The sequence below is a fragment of the Plectropomus leopardus genome, chromosome 4 (assembly GCF_008729295.1).
Source record: "Plectropomus leopardus isolate mb chromosome 4, YSFRI_Pleo_2.0, whole genome shotgun sequence".
NCBI lineage: Eukaryota > Metazoa > Chordata > Actinopteri > Perciformes > Serranidae > Plectropomus > Plectropomus leopardus.
The window spans coordinates 6,764,738-6,781,487 of record NC_056466.1 but is presented as its reverse complement, the minus strand read 5'-3'; the positions used below and the strand labels follow the sequence as shown (position 1 = coordinate 6,781,487).

The following is a 16,750-nucleotide window of genomic DNA, read 5'->3' as shown; positions in this document are numbered from 1 at the left end:
GCTGACAGATACAGAGAGTGTCTTAATCTTTGTACCTCCACAGCTTGGGGGAGGGCTATGATTTATCTCTTCAAGCCACATTACTAACATTTATAAGCTCTGTCTCAGCTTCATGCTCCCAAATTGTCTGCACCATCACTCTTTCCACCCCTCTCTCTCTCTCTCTCTCTCTCTCTCTCTCTCTCTCTCTCTCTCTTTTTTCGTTTACCCGGCAGGCATCATTACAGCGTAGAGATGAGCTGAAGTGACTTCTTCAGTACAACTGCTTTCTGTACATCACTTGTTCAATATAACAACAGTGCATTACTCAAACACACGGTCCCTTTAGCAGTACATATTGTGGGTGAGAGATAATAAACCCACTCTCATCACATGGCCTGTCTTTACACAATGTCTTTTCCTCTTTTGTTTTCCTTCCTCAGCCGTTACCTTCATATAACTTTAAAAAATTAACTGTTAAAGCCTCTGCATCCTAAGTCCATATTTTTTGTCTAACATTGTTGCATATTTAAAAATGAATTAGACCCCATGTTGTGTTAATCACATTTACACACTGGATTTGAAAAATCGTACGAAAAATATGGACTTAGTGTGCAAAAACTTTTAGGTTTGTAAAATACTATGTTAGACATTCTCTATAAACTGCATGTTAAGAAGTTGCACAAGGTGGGTCGCAGAAACAAAGATTTTGCACACACACACATATGACAGCAGGATGTCTCCAGGTCCTTAAAATCTTAAAATCTCTTTAACTCAATTTTGTATATATAAGCCATTAAAATTAATTAAATAGTCTAAAACTTGGGTTTGTGAAGTCTTAATTGCCACAAACATCTACTCTCATTCATATATCTGATTTTAAGAAGAATATCTTGAAAAGGTGATCTACCCATTCATATATTAAAGATGGATTTCGGATGAAAAAAACGTAACAGTTCTCCTTTCTCATGCATCTCTCCCTCTGTTGATGTCCAGGTATACTACAGTGCGAACCGAGTCAAGTGAGAGACAAGAACCAGATCTTCCGTCTCTTCTGCCATGAGTGTCAACGAGTCTTCCACGACCGACTCATTAACAACCAAGACAAGACGTATTTCAACACCATCGTCTCTGAGATGGCCAGTAAGAACACAGTCACAAAAACTGTCACATCAGTAGCACCATTAAGTGTCACTCGATCCATTTTTCACTTATTTTGCATCTTTTCCAGCTAAGGAATCCTCCTACTGACCTCTCTCTTTCTGCCAGGCAAATATTTCAGTATCAACTTGGAGCCTTCATACTTTGTGACTCAGCCCATCATATTTGGGGACTTCATTAAGGTCAGATTTTCTCTTCTTACTGAGAGTGCTTGATAAGTTCAGAAAACATTTGATTTTTGTATTTACACAGCAATACCTGACAACCTGTATTTACTCCCATCGCTCTTCCACCCCCCAGGTGGGTGCAGAGAAAGAAGATCGTCTGTACGAGGACCTGACCGACATGGATAAGATTCAGGCTGTTCTCCAGGACTATCTCGATGATTACAACATGACCTTCTCCAAGGAGACCAAGCTGATTTTCTTCCAGGACGCCATCGAGCATGTCTCCAGGTGTGTATAACTTGCACCGCTGAATTGCAAGATTTTTTTTTTGTAAGGTGACTTCCTGGTTGGTGGTTGATGGATTTTAGCAGTAGGTGGTACAAACTGTGAGATTAAAAGTTCCACCACAGAGGAAGTTTCATGGGAGACAGAAATATATAGAAAGACACTGACATGCTCACGTAATGTTTGTCTCTTGAAAAACTGCTCTGTTGAGCAATTACAGTGTGTGAAGTAGGCACAGATGTATTGCATACAATGACACATATGTCACTGCTGATGAGATGATTCTGTAATGTTTAAATGAGCTTTGATTATAAATTGATTATTGGCTTTTGATTATTAAATGGTGCAAAATCTCGGCACAATGTAGGGAACAGGGGCAAAGGGGTCGTATTTTGTCTTTTAATCAATCATAAGTGTGTTTTGGGCGTAACATGAATTAAACCAATCATATTGTCATCTCCCATTCCCTTTCAAATGCCAGGTGCACCTCCAACTGGCGCACTGCTATAAACATAGCAGATTTGGCAAATTTAAGGAGCAAGCGCTTTTCTGACGAGAGTAATGCAACAAGAGCAGTAATGTCACTGTAGCAGATATTGTGAGACATATTAGCAGCAAAACTCAAAACTGTAGTTATTAATTTGACAAAGGAAACTAGACTAAGCTTTCAGTTTCTGAAATAATCAATGGAGTGACCCTGCTCCGTATGTGTAAATGTGCGCAGCGTCTCTCTTAATAGAGTTGAAAACAGCTATTCTCTGCTCTCTGCTATGTTGCCAGTTTAGAAAGTATAATTAATATTTTCCTCATTTATGATGTATTACTCTACTTAACCGCAACCCATCTGTGCGTCCTTGTGTGTGTCACAAGCAGAGCATTAGTGCGTTATAAAACTGCCTATGGAGGCACATCTTAATATCTGGATAATGCCCCCTTTCAGTGGCAGGGAAATACTATGATATTGACTTTGAACCATGCTCTTTTTCGGTCAATGGTGCAATTGCGTTTTGCTGCCTCAAAATAGCAATGCACCAAGTATGCACCTAACGACATCTCATTTTAAGACCTACACGCCAAAGGTACATTTGTTGTCTGAACATTGTGAGTGATGGCTGTGAAAATGATAACTGCTTCAGCTTGAACCTAGCATTTATAGTTTTACTGCACTGTGTGCCGCATCGCGCCAAATGTAAGAGAGGGCTGAGTGTTTTTTCTTGTCTTCTAGGATTTCCCGAATGATTCGCCAGGAGAGAGGCAACGCCCTTCTCGTTGGTGTTGGAGGAACAGGCAAACAGTCACTCACTCGCTTGGCATCCCACATGTGTGGGTACCGCTGCTTTGAGATTGAACTGAGCCGAGGCTACAACTATGTCAGCTTCCATGAAGACCTGAGGAGGCTCTACAAGATGGCTGGAGTGGAGGGCGACGATATGGTGTTCCTCTTTACGGATACTCAGGTATGATGGATGGGCTCTGGTGATATGAAAAAAAAAAAGCATTTGAATGCCCGTAGAGTGTTTTTTTTTTCCTTTTGCGCAGCCAAGTGTCTTTAGAGTCGTCCACTCGTACTCCTTTTGTAGATTGTTGTAGAGGAGTTTTTGGAGGACATCAACAACATGCTGAACTCTGGCGAGGTGCCCAACCTTTTTGAGAAAGATGAGCTGGAACAAGTTCTCGCTGCTACCCGCCCTAAAGCCAAAGAGGCCGGGATCAGTGAGGAGAACAGGGACGAGGTAACCATGGGCACAAACACTTCCTGTAGAATACATCCATAATTCAGGCAGGACAAATGCAGCACAGTATATATCTGACTGTCTGTGCTTGGCAAAGTAACACAAAGAGCCTTGTTTTAGAGATATGAATAAACCAGTCTACAGCAATGCCAGATACACCCACTGAATGTTTATGATCACCTGATAAAATCAAGAGATCATCAGACTGAAAATCTGTCAGGAGCTGAAAAATAACTAAGAATTTGCATAACATTTCAGACACAACACACAAACACAGGGTTTTCTACAAAGGGCCAAAGTAGCTATAGAGTGTGCAGGAACAGTCAGTTAAAGTCAGTGCCCCTGAGCGAGCTGTGAGAAAACATCAGCCTTTAATGTTATCTGCCTGCTGAGACCAAACCTCCAGAACGTGTGTGTGTGTGTGTGTGTGTGTGTGTGTGTGTGTGTGTGTGTGTGTGTGTGTGTGTGTGTGTATGTGTGTGTGTATGTGTGTATGTGTGTGTGTGTCCCTCAGGTGTTCCAGTATTTTATCTCTCGTGTACGTGAGAAGCTGCACATCGTGCTGTGCATGAGTCCCGTGGGCGATGCCTTCCGGTCCCGCTGTCGTATGTTTCCTTCGCTGGTTAACTGCTGCACCATTGACTGGTTTGTGCAGGTATGCTGAGATAGCTCCTATTTTTATGACCACATACAGTCATATATAATGACTCAGGTTTGTTTAGGGTTGTAAAATTAAAGATGATGATAATACATAGATGCTGTAGAATATAAATACAATTATTCTAACTGGTTTAGGCAGGTTGTAGGGATCATCTACATGTTTGTTAGGATGTTTCACTCCCTTCGTCCTGAGCCGGTCTTCAGCACTATTCTTCTTTGAGTCTTTCCAACATTTCCATCATGCTGCTGGTTCTGCTCTTCTCTACTCTGACTTTAAATTCCAGCTCCGTCTTTCTCCTCATTGCATTTTTCTTGATTTTACAAATGTCCTTTCTCTCTCTCATCCACTGTTTTGTTCACAAGCTCTTGTTCAGGATTCGAGTTAATGGCTTTCCAGCTTTATCGTTCCATTTATGTCTTTTGTCGGCATATTGAATTTTTGTTTTTAAACTCAGTTGTGGAGGCTTGTAATTTTCATCTTCACTGAATGTCTTTATTATTGCATTTTGTATTTTTTATGACTTTCTATTGCTGTTCTGTTAAATCACTGCAAATAAACAACTGCAATCCTTATCTTACTCTTTCCCCCCTTTACCCCCTGATACCCAGTGGCCTCGTGAGGCGCTGCGATCGGTCTCACAGGCCTTCTTCCAGAATGTGGACTTTGGCAGTGAGGAGCTGAAGCAGAGCTTCTCAGCCATGTGTGTGGAAATACATGTTAGTGTCACTGATATGGCTGAGCGCTTCTACTCGGAGCTGAGACGCCGATACTACACCACGCCTACCTCCTACCTGGAGCTCATCAACCTCTACCTGTCCATGCTGGAGGAGAAAAGACAGCAGTTGGTTCTTGTAAGTCTCGACCATCAAAGTGCACAAAAAGCAAATATCTGTACACGTCATTAGCTGTTGTGATTAATCTGTGGTTCTAGCACTGCAATGCATTTTTTCCTATTTTGTAGATTATGTCTGCATGTGAAATATGTATATATAACTTTGTGTGGGGGTGTTTGTTTATAGGCCAAGGATCGTGTGAAGAACGGTCTGACCAAACTGCTGGAGACCAATGTGCTTGTGGACAAAATGAAAGTGGACCTGTCTGCTCTGGAGCCAGTCCTTAAACAAAAATCCATTGACGTTGATGCCCTCATGGAAAAACTGGCTGTAGACCAGGAAAAGGCAGATGAGGTGTGTGTGTGTGTGTGTGTGTGTGTACGTGTGTGTGTGTTCATGAGGGAGATAAGGTAGCATTAAGAAATCATTTTCAAAATGGTGTTTATTGTTTCCTGAAAGTTGTAGAAACCAGGGTTCCCACAGTCATGGAAAACCTAGAATAGTCATGGAGTTTCAAAATCTCCTTATACAGGTTTGGAAAAGTCATGGAATTGGTAAAAAAAAAAAAAAAAGCATTAAAAGTTTTAGCAAAGCTATGGAATTTTGTTGTGTGTTATGAAGTACTGTTTGTGGATAAACTTTCATGTTATGTTACAAACATAACCACCTATTAGTGATTGGAAAAGGTTGCTGTTCAGTTTTCATACAATAATTAACATTTAGAGTAAAATAAACCGTATAGTTTTGTTCATGGTATACATTGTGAATGGTCATTCAATTTTATCATGGGTCCTTGAAAAGTCATGAAAATGTTTTAGAATTTTCTCCATCAAAATGTGTGAGAACCCTGTGAAAAGGCATGATACCCTTTTTGTCATAGCTGTTGTGCATGTGCATGTATCATACGAAAAATATCCTTGCCACAGGTGCGTAAAGTAGTGACAGAAGATGAGGCTCTGGCCAAGGTCAAAGCTGAAGACACCCAGGCCATAGCCGATGATGCCCAGAGGGACCTGGATGAGGCTCTGCCAGCCCTGGAGGGCGCCAATCAGGCCCTTAATTCTCTCGACAAGGCCGACATCTCTGAGATCAAGGTCTTCACCAAGCCCCCAGACCTGGTCATGACCGTCATGGAGGCCGTCTGCATCCTGCTCAACTGCAAGTCAGTGTGTTTCTCTCTCCCTCTCCCTCCAAAAAACAAGACATTTCCTCCCCAAATATGTGTTTATCGGGGAGGGGGAGGTATCTCCACCTCTTGTATCACATAATAGTGACCTCTCCCCAGCATATATCCCATTGTTATAAACTCTCTTCTCGCTAATTATTTCACACACTAGCATGCTCATTTTCATCCAGCTTTTTATCATAATAATATGGATATTATGTATAAATGAGCTTTGATGAACTGTCCCCCCATTTTGCCAGCAGCCCTGCTCATTTGCCAGCAAAAATCCACTGGTTCTAGGTCTGTTGCTCACACTACAGACTGTATATGGTGAAACTATGCAAAGCTGATCAAATTTCAACCAAATACTGTTACTTTAATGCTTATTTTTTGCCTAAGATGTTTTCAGAAATATATTTTAGTGTCCTTTTTGGCTGTAAAATAACAGTTTGTAAACAGGAAGTGGGTGCCATCTTATTTCCTGTACTGTGAAAACAGACTGAAAAAGCTGAGATCAAATGGCACAACTAGGCAGTACTGATCAAATATGAACTATTATGTTACTTCACTATTTTTTTTCTTAAATATTTTCAGAAACATACTTTAGTGTATCATTCAACTGTAATATGAAATAGTTTGTTTGCAGCCAGCCGCTATGGGTTTTTGGACAAGCCAACAATGCACAACTCGCTATATGTTATCCACCAGCTAGAGAGTTTTCTGTTGTGGTGCAGCACAGTGCATTCTGGTAGTTGAAGGATTTCTGCCTCTTGAGCAAAAGTGAACAGCCCTTCTTCTCTGCTCATGTAGCACCAATTCTCAAAAGTATTTGTGTCTGTGTATTGCTTAAAGACATCCTATTTTTCTAAAAAGACCATATCTTCTGCAGTGAAATACTTCTTTAAGAGGCAAGACATTAAATTTTGGATGGCATATGCCATTTGATTGGGCTTTTTCATAATAAAGTCATTAAAGCATGGAAAACAGACCAGAATTTAAGGGCTTGATTAATTTTAATCGCTAATCTCACGATATGTGTTTCATTTATTCAGCACCATTGATTTAATTGGACACTAACGACAAATGGTCATCTGAAAACTCTATTTAATTCTGAGTTCATCCTCAAAAGAGAATACTCTTATAACCGATCCATTGTCAGACTAGGATTAGTGACTGAAAAAACACCAAAGAGGAAAATGTGTTCACCTAAAATATACGAGTCCCAAAAAAGATTGATCAGACATCCTGATCTCATCCCATTAATCATGATGATCCATCATTCTAATCACAATCATCACTGCACCTTCATTATCTTGACATGTGTGTATCTTCATAATCACAATCACCATAATTTTAGATATCCCCAAAAAATTATCATCATCATAATCAAAATCTTCTCTGTTGGTATACAGTCACTCCACCAAATGCATGAGATTTGGGCCTTTTTTTGTTATTATTATTTTTTTTAATCCTACATATTTTGTAGTCAGCATCCAGACGGATTACCTTCCCATCTCCTGACTCAGCGCTCATCCCTCTGTCAATCCTTAAATATCATCAGTTATTAATCTACTGCATAGCTGCACTAAATCTAATCCTTCCCAATATCCGGTCTGATTTAACCTTTTAACACCTACTGTTTGTCTCTGCGGCACACAAACATTACGCTGGACCCTCACTGACTTAGCATTATGTAAATTTACATTTATATGAATGCATACTATAGCAGTTAATAGATTAGACCCTCGACTTTTGTTTCTTTTCATTTTAGGTTGTGTTGTGAGTCTGCTAAATATGATTTAGAATTACTGCATATGTGTCAACATTATATTTATGGTATTTTGACCTATAGTAGTTTTCATTATTTTGAGCCTTTCAAGTAGTATTTTAATTCTTATATAATTTCCTATCAATGGTCCATGCTGGGTTTGCTCATTCTATAGATGCCAGACGTATTACAATTGAAAATCATTTTTAACAGATATGTTTTGGCTCTTTAAAAATTCAGCAACACATGCACACACATTAATTATTATTAGCCATTGTCTCAGCCTCTCTCATAACTCCTTACTAACATGCCTGTCTCCCTGCAGGCCAGACTGGACCGGTGCCAAGCAATTACTAGGAGATGCCAATTTCCTCAGGCGTCTGACAGACTATGATAAGGACAATATCAAGCCACAGATTCTGCTGAAGCTGCAGAAATATGTCAACAACCCCGATTTCATACCTGAAAAGGTCTGTTTGATTTCCGTGTCAAACACTCTGATATGTCAGGCAGATTTTTTTGCACTCAGTAAACACATGTAATTGGAGTTCAAACACTTTGAATTTGTTTGTTTGAGTTTGAATGGAAACTGGAAAATAATAAATGAGCGTTATTGAATTGAACGATCAAGATTCTACGATGGCATAAATTGTCAATAATTTGCGGAACAAAACACAGTATGCTTCAATATCTGTGACTTTGTGTAATTCCTCATGTTGTTGTTGCAAGGTGGAGAAGGTGTCCAAAGCTTGCAGATCAATGTGCATGTGGGTGAGAGCCATGGATCTTTACTCCAGAGTCCTTAAAGAAGTCGGCCCCAAGAGAGAAAAACTGGCTAAGGCACAGGTCAGTTACATACAGTATACAGTATAGTATGCATACAGGTTTTAATCACATTACAGTTTCATGAAATGTGCTTTACGTGATATTTGCTGATATCACAAAGACTGCTACAATAACAAAACTAAACACTCATTCCATCACCTACTGCCACACTAAATCCCATTCCCACAGTTAAAACTTCACAGTTTCTGTACAGTAAGCCTACTTTTTCAATTAATGATTTACTTTTCGAAATCCACATGAACCACTCTTCAAACCATCTTAAGTTGGATCAAGTCATCCTCTTATTAAAAAATGTCACTTGTCACTTTAAAGCTGGTTTACCTCTTACTTCCATTATTTCTGTCTTCCATATCAGTGGTAAAGAACACCAGGGGTTGAGTTTTCAAGATCACAGAGGACAATGAGAGCAACACACAGTCGCATTAAGTCACTTTATCTCCCAACAAAACAGCATGGATGAATTTCAGCCTGGATGCACATTTTTTTAGCCTTACACTGTTGAAACAGAGCAGATAATAGTGGAGCGAGATTCCCAGCCAGGTTCCTTGTGTTTCCTTGTGTATTTTATCTCATAATGGCATATGGCATGAGCATTTTGTGATAACCTGTCTTTTCTCCAAAATCAAATTCCTGAGAAGGGAGTAAATATTTTTTTTTTTTCTGCTTGCCACTATCTGCCTGGCACTCCTGTTTGATGGTGACTCAGACAAACCCGTGGGAATTTCTAATTTAAATATATAAATGATGATATGGATTGATGTTTTAGCTTTGCATCGATAATATTAGAATGTTGATCATTCATCGACCTAGATTGATCAGTCTTTACACCCCAAACTAATCCACTCTGCATTCTCTCTCAGTCTCACTCACAATTGCCCTGATTACATTAGAGCAGATTATGAGAATAAAACATTGACTTAATGTTCCCTGAGTGGTTCATTAACGGCGTTTTCCTCTCCTTACTCCCTCTATTCCAACCTGTGCAGGAGGAGCTGGATATGACGATGGCAACCCTGAGGGAGAAGCAGCAGAAACTTCAGGAGGTGGAGAGCCAGATCAAGGTCCTGCAGGAGCAGTTTGAGAGCAGCGAAAATGAAAAGGAGGAGTTAGGTACGGGGTGCGCCCTTTATAAACTGCCCAGCCACTGTATATTTTATACAAATTAATGTTTGAGACTCTCTGGAGATGGATGAAGTTCTACAGAGAAGTTCTCACTTATATTTCTGTTCTCCCTTTCAGTATTCAAGGATGTTTTATTACCCACTGGAACTGAGGAAAGTCTGCCAGCATTTACCTTGCTAATATTATTTTTCCACCCTCTCTTTGTGTCTTTCTTCAAAGTTAACACCATGGCTCTGACACAGGCTCGGCTGACCAGGGCAGGGAAGCTAACCTCTGCTCTTGGTGATGAGCAAGTGCGCTGGGAAGAGAGTGTTACCTTGTTTGAGCAAGAGATCATCAACGTTGTTGGGAATGTCTTCATTGCAGCTGCCTGTGTGGCTTACTATGGAGCGTTCACATCCCACTATAGACAGCTGGTAGGTACAGTGTGATGAATTACAGTTGAAATCCTTGTAGAACTGCTCTAGTAGTCATATGAGAGGAGAGTTTGATAAAAGATGAACTTTCCTTCTGGAGTATCAATACCTGCAAAATCTGTAAAACATATAGGCACATATAGATGAGATGCCACTATGTGATTTATTATTACAATCTGCGCAAAACTAAATAAAAATTTGATCACAATAAAAAACAATAGACAACTTGCATGCTCATTAAGTTCTCACACTATGTTACAGTACTGTACGCCCCTTTATGTTGTCTATATGTAAGAAATGAAGCCAGATTTTGTCTCATTATTGTTCCCCTACTTAGAGATGCAATTCCCAGAACAGAATAGATATATATGTTAATGGCGCAATACTGAATCCGTTTTTGCATTATTAAAGCACAGAAGTACAGTGTTAAAATCAGTGATAAGAAAGTCATAGAGAAAGTAAAAACATTGTAAAAAAAACAGACAAAAAAGAAACAGATTTAAAATGAAACGCTACAAACCAATCATCTTTCAAATAAAAAAAAAAAAAAAAACAGTAAAAAAAAAAAAAAGTACTCATGCATGTGTGTGTCCCCTCTCTCCAGCTAATTGACCAGTGGATAGTACAGTGTCAGGAGCTCAACATCCCCATCAGTTCCAGCTTCAGCCTGATCAACATTCTGGGTGACCCGTTTGTTATCCGTCAGTGGAACACAGAGGGTCTGCCTCGTGACACCGTGTCCACAGAGAACGGGATCCTGGTGACCGAGGGCCGTCGCTGGCCTCTTATGATCGACCCACAGGATCAGGTGAGCTACAAACTGGGATCAATTCTGCGTTTGTTGTTCTTTGTGATCAGTTAATCAGTTTATTTTTCAAGGAGTTCCACTTTCCATTCGTCTAATTAAAGAGTAACTCAATTTGCAAACCTTTTTTTTTTTTTTTTTTTTGCTGAAAATCAATGTATATGGGTATTTAGCAGGGTCTTATCAGTGAGGATGTGTCAAGCCAAAATACTGTAGCTTGGTCCACATACTTTTTATTTTACCCTTCTTGTGTGGGTAGCCCAGTGTTACTCCTTTCCCATCGCCAGGTCTTCCTCCAGCAATGGATATCTCTCCCGGTATTGCTCTAATATGCTTTCAAAAACAGTTGCCACTCGTCATCGGTCCAAGCAAAGAAATCTCTGTTAAAGAAAATACTATGGAGACGGTGAAAAGTAAAACCACAGCAACCAACCACAGAGTAGATGATTTGCTTCTTGTTTACATCAGTACATGCATGCCCAGTGTACGTCAATGGTCATGTGATTTCAGGCAGTCAGTATGAAGTGAGATTTATTTCAGAAACAGTGCTTAACGCTTGTGTGTATGGAAATCGTTTCTGTCTTAAAATTCTATTCTGAAATGAAAACATATTAGTGTGCATGTGGCCTGAGCCCTCTTTGTCATTCTGGATTTCATGTGATTTAACACATTGGATACATGGCTGTGGTACCAGTGTAAAGAACAGAAAAATCTCTCTCAAAATAGAACCCGTTGTCAGACATGGTCAGAGACAAAGTCACAGCCGTGGCCCCAGGACACACAGTTCCCAGCTTCCCCACACAGAGAAAACACAAAACCAACTCACTCCGACTCACCAACATGTGCATGATGGGAATATTGTCACAGCTTCAGTTTTGAGACCTCCATTTAGTTCACTGTTCTGTGTCTTTTTTTTAAACACTGACAAGTCAAATTTTATTTCCTGTCATGTTTTAGCCTTTTTTCTCCCCCATGACTGTATCTCTTGTCCGTTTTTTGAGTCCACCTGCTTTCTCTTGCTTTATATAGACAGAGGGATGTAGATATGGGTCAGACACAGCATTCAGCTTAATCTCATACAGTATTCTTATGTTTTCTGCCTCAAGTTCTAACATTCATTTGTACTGCATGCAAAATATGTCAAGACCATTTTTTTGTCACATTAATGAAGTCAAGTCAAACTTATTTGTAGGTCACATTTTAAAACAACCGCAGTTGACCAATGTGCTAAACAGGCACAAAACATCAAAACTGATGAATACGTGAGCAAACAACAATGATAACAATAGAAAACAATAAATCCAATGGAGAACAAATTGCAGCACAACGGAGGATGAGGTCGATCAAAGCTTAGACCAATTGTATGCCAACAAGAAATGATGGGTCTTCAGCAGTTTCTTAAAGGTTTCTATAGTCATAGCAGTTTTTATGCGGATAGGTAAGCTGTTCCAGAGTTTAGTGGCAGCCACTGCAGAGGCTTGGTCACCACTGTTTTCATGGCTATTTCTGAGAACATCCAGGAGGATCTGGTTTTTGGACATTATTGCTCTAACTGGAGTATGAAGTTACAAAAGTTCTGTTAGTAGTAGTGCCAGACCATTTATATCCTTAAAAACAAGCAAGAAAATCTTAAAATCAATCCTAAAAAGTACAGGACTGCCAGCGGAGGAATGCCATTACTCATGTCGTGTGGTCTCATTCTTCCTTTTTCTGTTAGAAGACAGGCAGCTGGATTTTGTACCAGCTAAAACAATGGATAAAGGCTATTTCTTTCACCCTCAGGCTAACCGATGGATCCGCTCCAAGGAGGCCAAGCACGGTCTAAAGGTGATCAAGCTGACGGACCCAAACTTTCTTCGCACTCTAGAGAATGCCATACGCATGGGCATGCCTGTGCTGCTGGAGGAGGTAGGGACACACGTGGACATGTTTCAGCATTAGGAGTTGATTCATGGTAAAACATTATTCCATAAGTATTTGTGTGTATTTATACACAATTTGGTGTGTATGTTTTACAATTTAATTGAACTGCACATTTTTACTTGCATTGATTGAAGTATGTGGCCTTTATTATTACTATTTATGTGTGAGTGTGCATTATTGTATTATGTGTTTATAGCTGAAGGAAACCTTAGATCCAGCTCTGGAGCCCATCCTGCTGAAGCAGACCTTTGTGGCTGGTGGCCGGACACTGATCCGACTCGGAGACTCAGATATAGACTATGATAAAAACTTCAGGTTCTATATGACCACTAAGATGGCCAACCCACACTACCTACCAGAGGTGAGGACAGCACACACACTCCTTTATGTCTCCTTAATAGGGTTATCTGGCATCAGCAGTTGTGTTTCAGAGATGCCAATTTACTATGGAGTCTAGGCTTGCAGTAGGGCTGTTGGAACACATTTTGGGAGTCGAATATATATCAAATAAAGAAATAAATACTAATTGAATGCCATAATTAGTATTTCAGTGTTCAACTATCAAGTTCATTGAACGCTCTCCCAGATCTATCACCCATGTGCTCAAGATCAGACTCGATATGTAATTGCTTAGAAGATGGTTGAGTAGCTTACTCGCTATCTTCTACGTTTGTACTTTATTCATTCACTCAGAAATGATTTGCGTTTGTGGGGGAGTCTTTTCTGCATTTTGCTGTAATTTATGGCCACGTCACTTTCGCCAATATTTGATTTGGATTATACACAAAGATTGACAGCGCTAGCTTGCAAAGAAAACATGTTTTGTCAAGTAGGAGAAACAATAACACAAAAGAATCTTTATGCCCTGCCACAATTAGTGCTTGGCTTCCTGTAATGGCATCGACTGTGGTCAGTTTGCAGGCATTATTGAGATGTAGTCTCCTGCCAGCTCGCCAACTGTGTGATGGCCTTTCAGTCAACACCAGCCCAAGAGATCAGCAACACCATGTGATCAAAGCTTTTATTCCAGTGTCGATCCAGACCTGCAGTGGATAAAGGCTGTAACTTAGACAACATGAACCTATACGGCAGTTGTTGTTTGTGTTTTTGTGGGACACCAGCTGTCAAAAACATGAAAGATTTAAAGTGACATGGCATTTGAAATCTTTTTGCAAATGAATTGTTGTTTGGCGCACATGTTGAATTGTAGCTTTTTGAAATGGCAGTTTCATTCTGTGTGTGTTTGTGTGTGGTGTGTGTTCTTGTTGCATTTTAGGTGTGCATCAAAGTTACAATTATCAACTTCACCGTGACTAAGTCTGGCTTGGAGGACCAACTGCTGAGGTACAGAAATGCTTTGACACACATGAAAAAAACAAATTCTCCTTCCTTCCCTGAATCACAATCTCCACATGAAAAAACTTCAAATAACTCTATATACCTCAGCAATGACTATTTGCGTTGTCATTTTCAGTGGGCGATATTTGCCCGTCATTTATTTACTTCATCTCCACATCCTTTTCTTTATTCTGATCTTTCTGTAAACCCTCTTCTCTCCTCAGTGATGTGGTGCGTCTGGAGAGTCCACATCTTGAGGAACAGAGGAATGAGTTGATTGTGCGCATCAACGCTGACCGCAACCAGCTTAAAGACATTGAAGACCGCATCCTTAAGCTTCTCTTTACCTCTGAGGGGAATATTCTTGACAACGAGGAGCTAGTTCAGACTCTTCAGGAGTCAAAGGTAAATCTTACATAAGGCAAAGATCACATGAGTTTGAAATTTCACTTGTTATTCTTATATTGTTGTATTCTGTTTCTCTCGTTTCCTTGACCATATCCCATCTGTTCTTGTTTGCTCGCTATTCCTCTTTCTCTTTTTTGACTTATCCTCTCTGTTTCTGCCATTCCTCAGGTGACATCAGAGGCCATAAAGCACCGTCTGGAGGAGGCTGAGGCCACAGAGCAGATGATAAACTCTGCAAGGGAGCGTTACCGACCTGTGGCCACCCGAGGCTCAGTCTTATACTTTGTCATTGCCAGTCTCTCTGAGATCGATCCAATGTACCAGTTTTCCCTCAAGTACTTCAAACAGGTTAGACAGTACAGGTGGCATTTTACATTTTTACATTTACTTTACAAGCCACGGACAAATCTTCATCTGTGTTTTTAAGCTTTTGCATGAAAGACACTATGAAAAGACTACAACTCCCCATGTAATATAATTATTGTCTTCCTGTTCAGCATCTTTCTGTTTTCTTCGTCCCCCACCCTCAGCTCTTCAACTCCACCATTGAGACGTCAGAAAAGAGCAGTGTATTAGAAGAGCGTCTCCAGATCCTGCTGGACCAGATCCTGCTCAACTCCTATATCAATGTGTCCCGAGGCCTCTTTGAGCAGCACAAGCTCATCTACAGCTTCATGTTGTGTGTGGAGATCATGAGGCAGCGTGGCGAGATCTCTGAAGCAGAGTGGCAGCATTTCCTTCGAGGATCTACCTCTTTGGAAAAGGTGAGGTGGTAAATAAATTAAAAAAAAAAACTAATGAGAGGAAAAAGCAAACTTCAGGCCCTAATACATGAAGCAGGAACAAATGCACTTGCATTAAGTCAAAAACCCTTTATTCAAAAACAAGGATACTTGCTTTAAAACACTGACCGGTTTTGACCCGAAGGTTTTCATCTGCACCCTGATGAAGACCTTAGGGTCAAAACTGGTTGGTTTATAATGCAAGTAGCCATGTTTTAAATAAAGGCTTTTCAACTTAATTCAAGTACATTTGTTCCAGCTCTTTGAATTAAGGTCTGAAGTTTGCTTTTTCCTCTGATGTGCTGACCCTTTTCTGCAAGAGCACCAAGAGTTTCATATAATCCAGACAGTGCTAGAGCACAACTTGTTCTCTCTCTCTCTTTCTCTCAAAAAAAAAAATGCTGGTTAATTGCTTGTGTCAGGTAAAAATCTATCCTCTGAGGAAAGCAAAAATAAAAGTTTTGCTTACACATTTTTGAAAAGAGGGAACCATACTAAGGACCATCCTAACAAATGACAGAAAGTAAAATAACTATGATTGACGGTTTTATTTAAAAAAGCGAATGTAGTCTGCACTATCATGAGTGAACAAGCTGGCATAGGATGCTTGTATTTTTCCTTCTTACCTCACTAATAATTCATCTGTCATATATCAGTCACCTTTGTTGTCCTTTGATGGGTTGGCTCGATCACACATAAATACGGTTATAACTAAAATAAATACCAACAGCAGTCTCTGCTGAAACCATTTCTGCACACATAATCTCCAGAAATCAGCACCAGAACAGCTGCTAGTTTTTGTTACAACTAACCAAGTGGTGCCAGCAACACTTCTCATCTCAGGTGAACGCAGCATAAAATCCCACTTGTGCCCCCGTCTGTTCAAAACAACATTAACTGTAGAGCACAATACTAGGCGTGCATGTCAGTGCATTTCATCATAAATATAAAGGGATGTATTCTGTCACAGGCAATGTGCTCCTAGCATAAATATTGAAGTAGAAATGTCTGGTTCTTCTTATTGTAGTCTCTGCCATTTTTCTAACTATCTGACTTAAACCTGCTTTGGGGAAGGTGTACATTTTAAATTCATCTTAGCTCTATGCTGCAGCTAACTTATATTGTGACATCCGTTTTGTCCTAGTTTTAGTGCAACTTATCCACTACTTTCAAACTAAGCTACACTACACTTAAAGTTGTTGGTGCAACAGTCTGCCAAAGTATTGAGGAAAAGTACAGATAAATAGCTGGACCACGTCAGTTTAGAGTTTGAATCAATCACTATATACTTGCCGTGTACTAATTATTAGTTTGGGTTAACAGCTGCAGCTAGTCTCCGAGGCAAGATCGAGGTGTTT

At 40.0% G+C, this 16,750-nt stretch overlaps 1 protein-coding gene across 1 annotated transcript in view; it reads left to right on the top strand.

Annotated features, from left to right (window-relative positions):
- Window positions 1-16,750, top strand: part of dnah6 (dynein, axonemal, heavy chain 6) — a 66,912-nt gene that overhangs the window by 36,011 nt on the left and 14,151 nt on the right. The window contains 20 exon segments of the mRNA XM_042485368.1: window positions 976-1,122; window positions 1,249-1,322; window positions 1,441-1,595; window positions 2,818-3,049; window positions 3,173-3,325; window positions 3,840-3,980; window positions 4,595-4,837; window positions 5,006-5,173; window positions 5,746-5,981; window positions 8,078-8,222; window positions 8,482-8,598; window positions 9,585-9,708; window positions 9,940-10,136; window positions 10,741-10,944; window positions 12,724-12,849; window positions 13,061-13,225; window positions 14,141-14,208; window positions 14,427-14,607; window positions 14,779-14,958; window positions 15,141-15,374. Coding sequence (XP_042341302.1) covers window positions 976-1,122; window positions 1,249-1,322; window positions 1,441-1,595; window positions 2,818-3,049; window positions 3,173-3,325; window positions 3,840-3,980; window positions 4,595-4,837; window positions 5,006-5,173; window positions 5,746-5,981; window positions 8,078-8,222; window positions 8,482-8,598; window positions 9,585-9,708; window positions 9,940-10,136; window positions 10,741-10,944; window positions 12,724-12,849; window positions 13,061-13,225; window positions 14,141-14,208; window positions 14,427-14,607; window positions 14,779-14,958; window positions 15,141-15,374 — 3,290 coding nt within the window.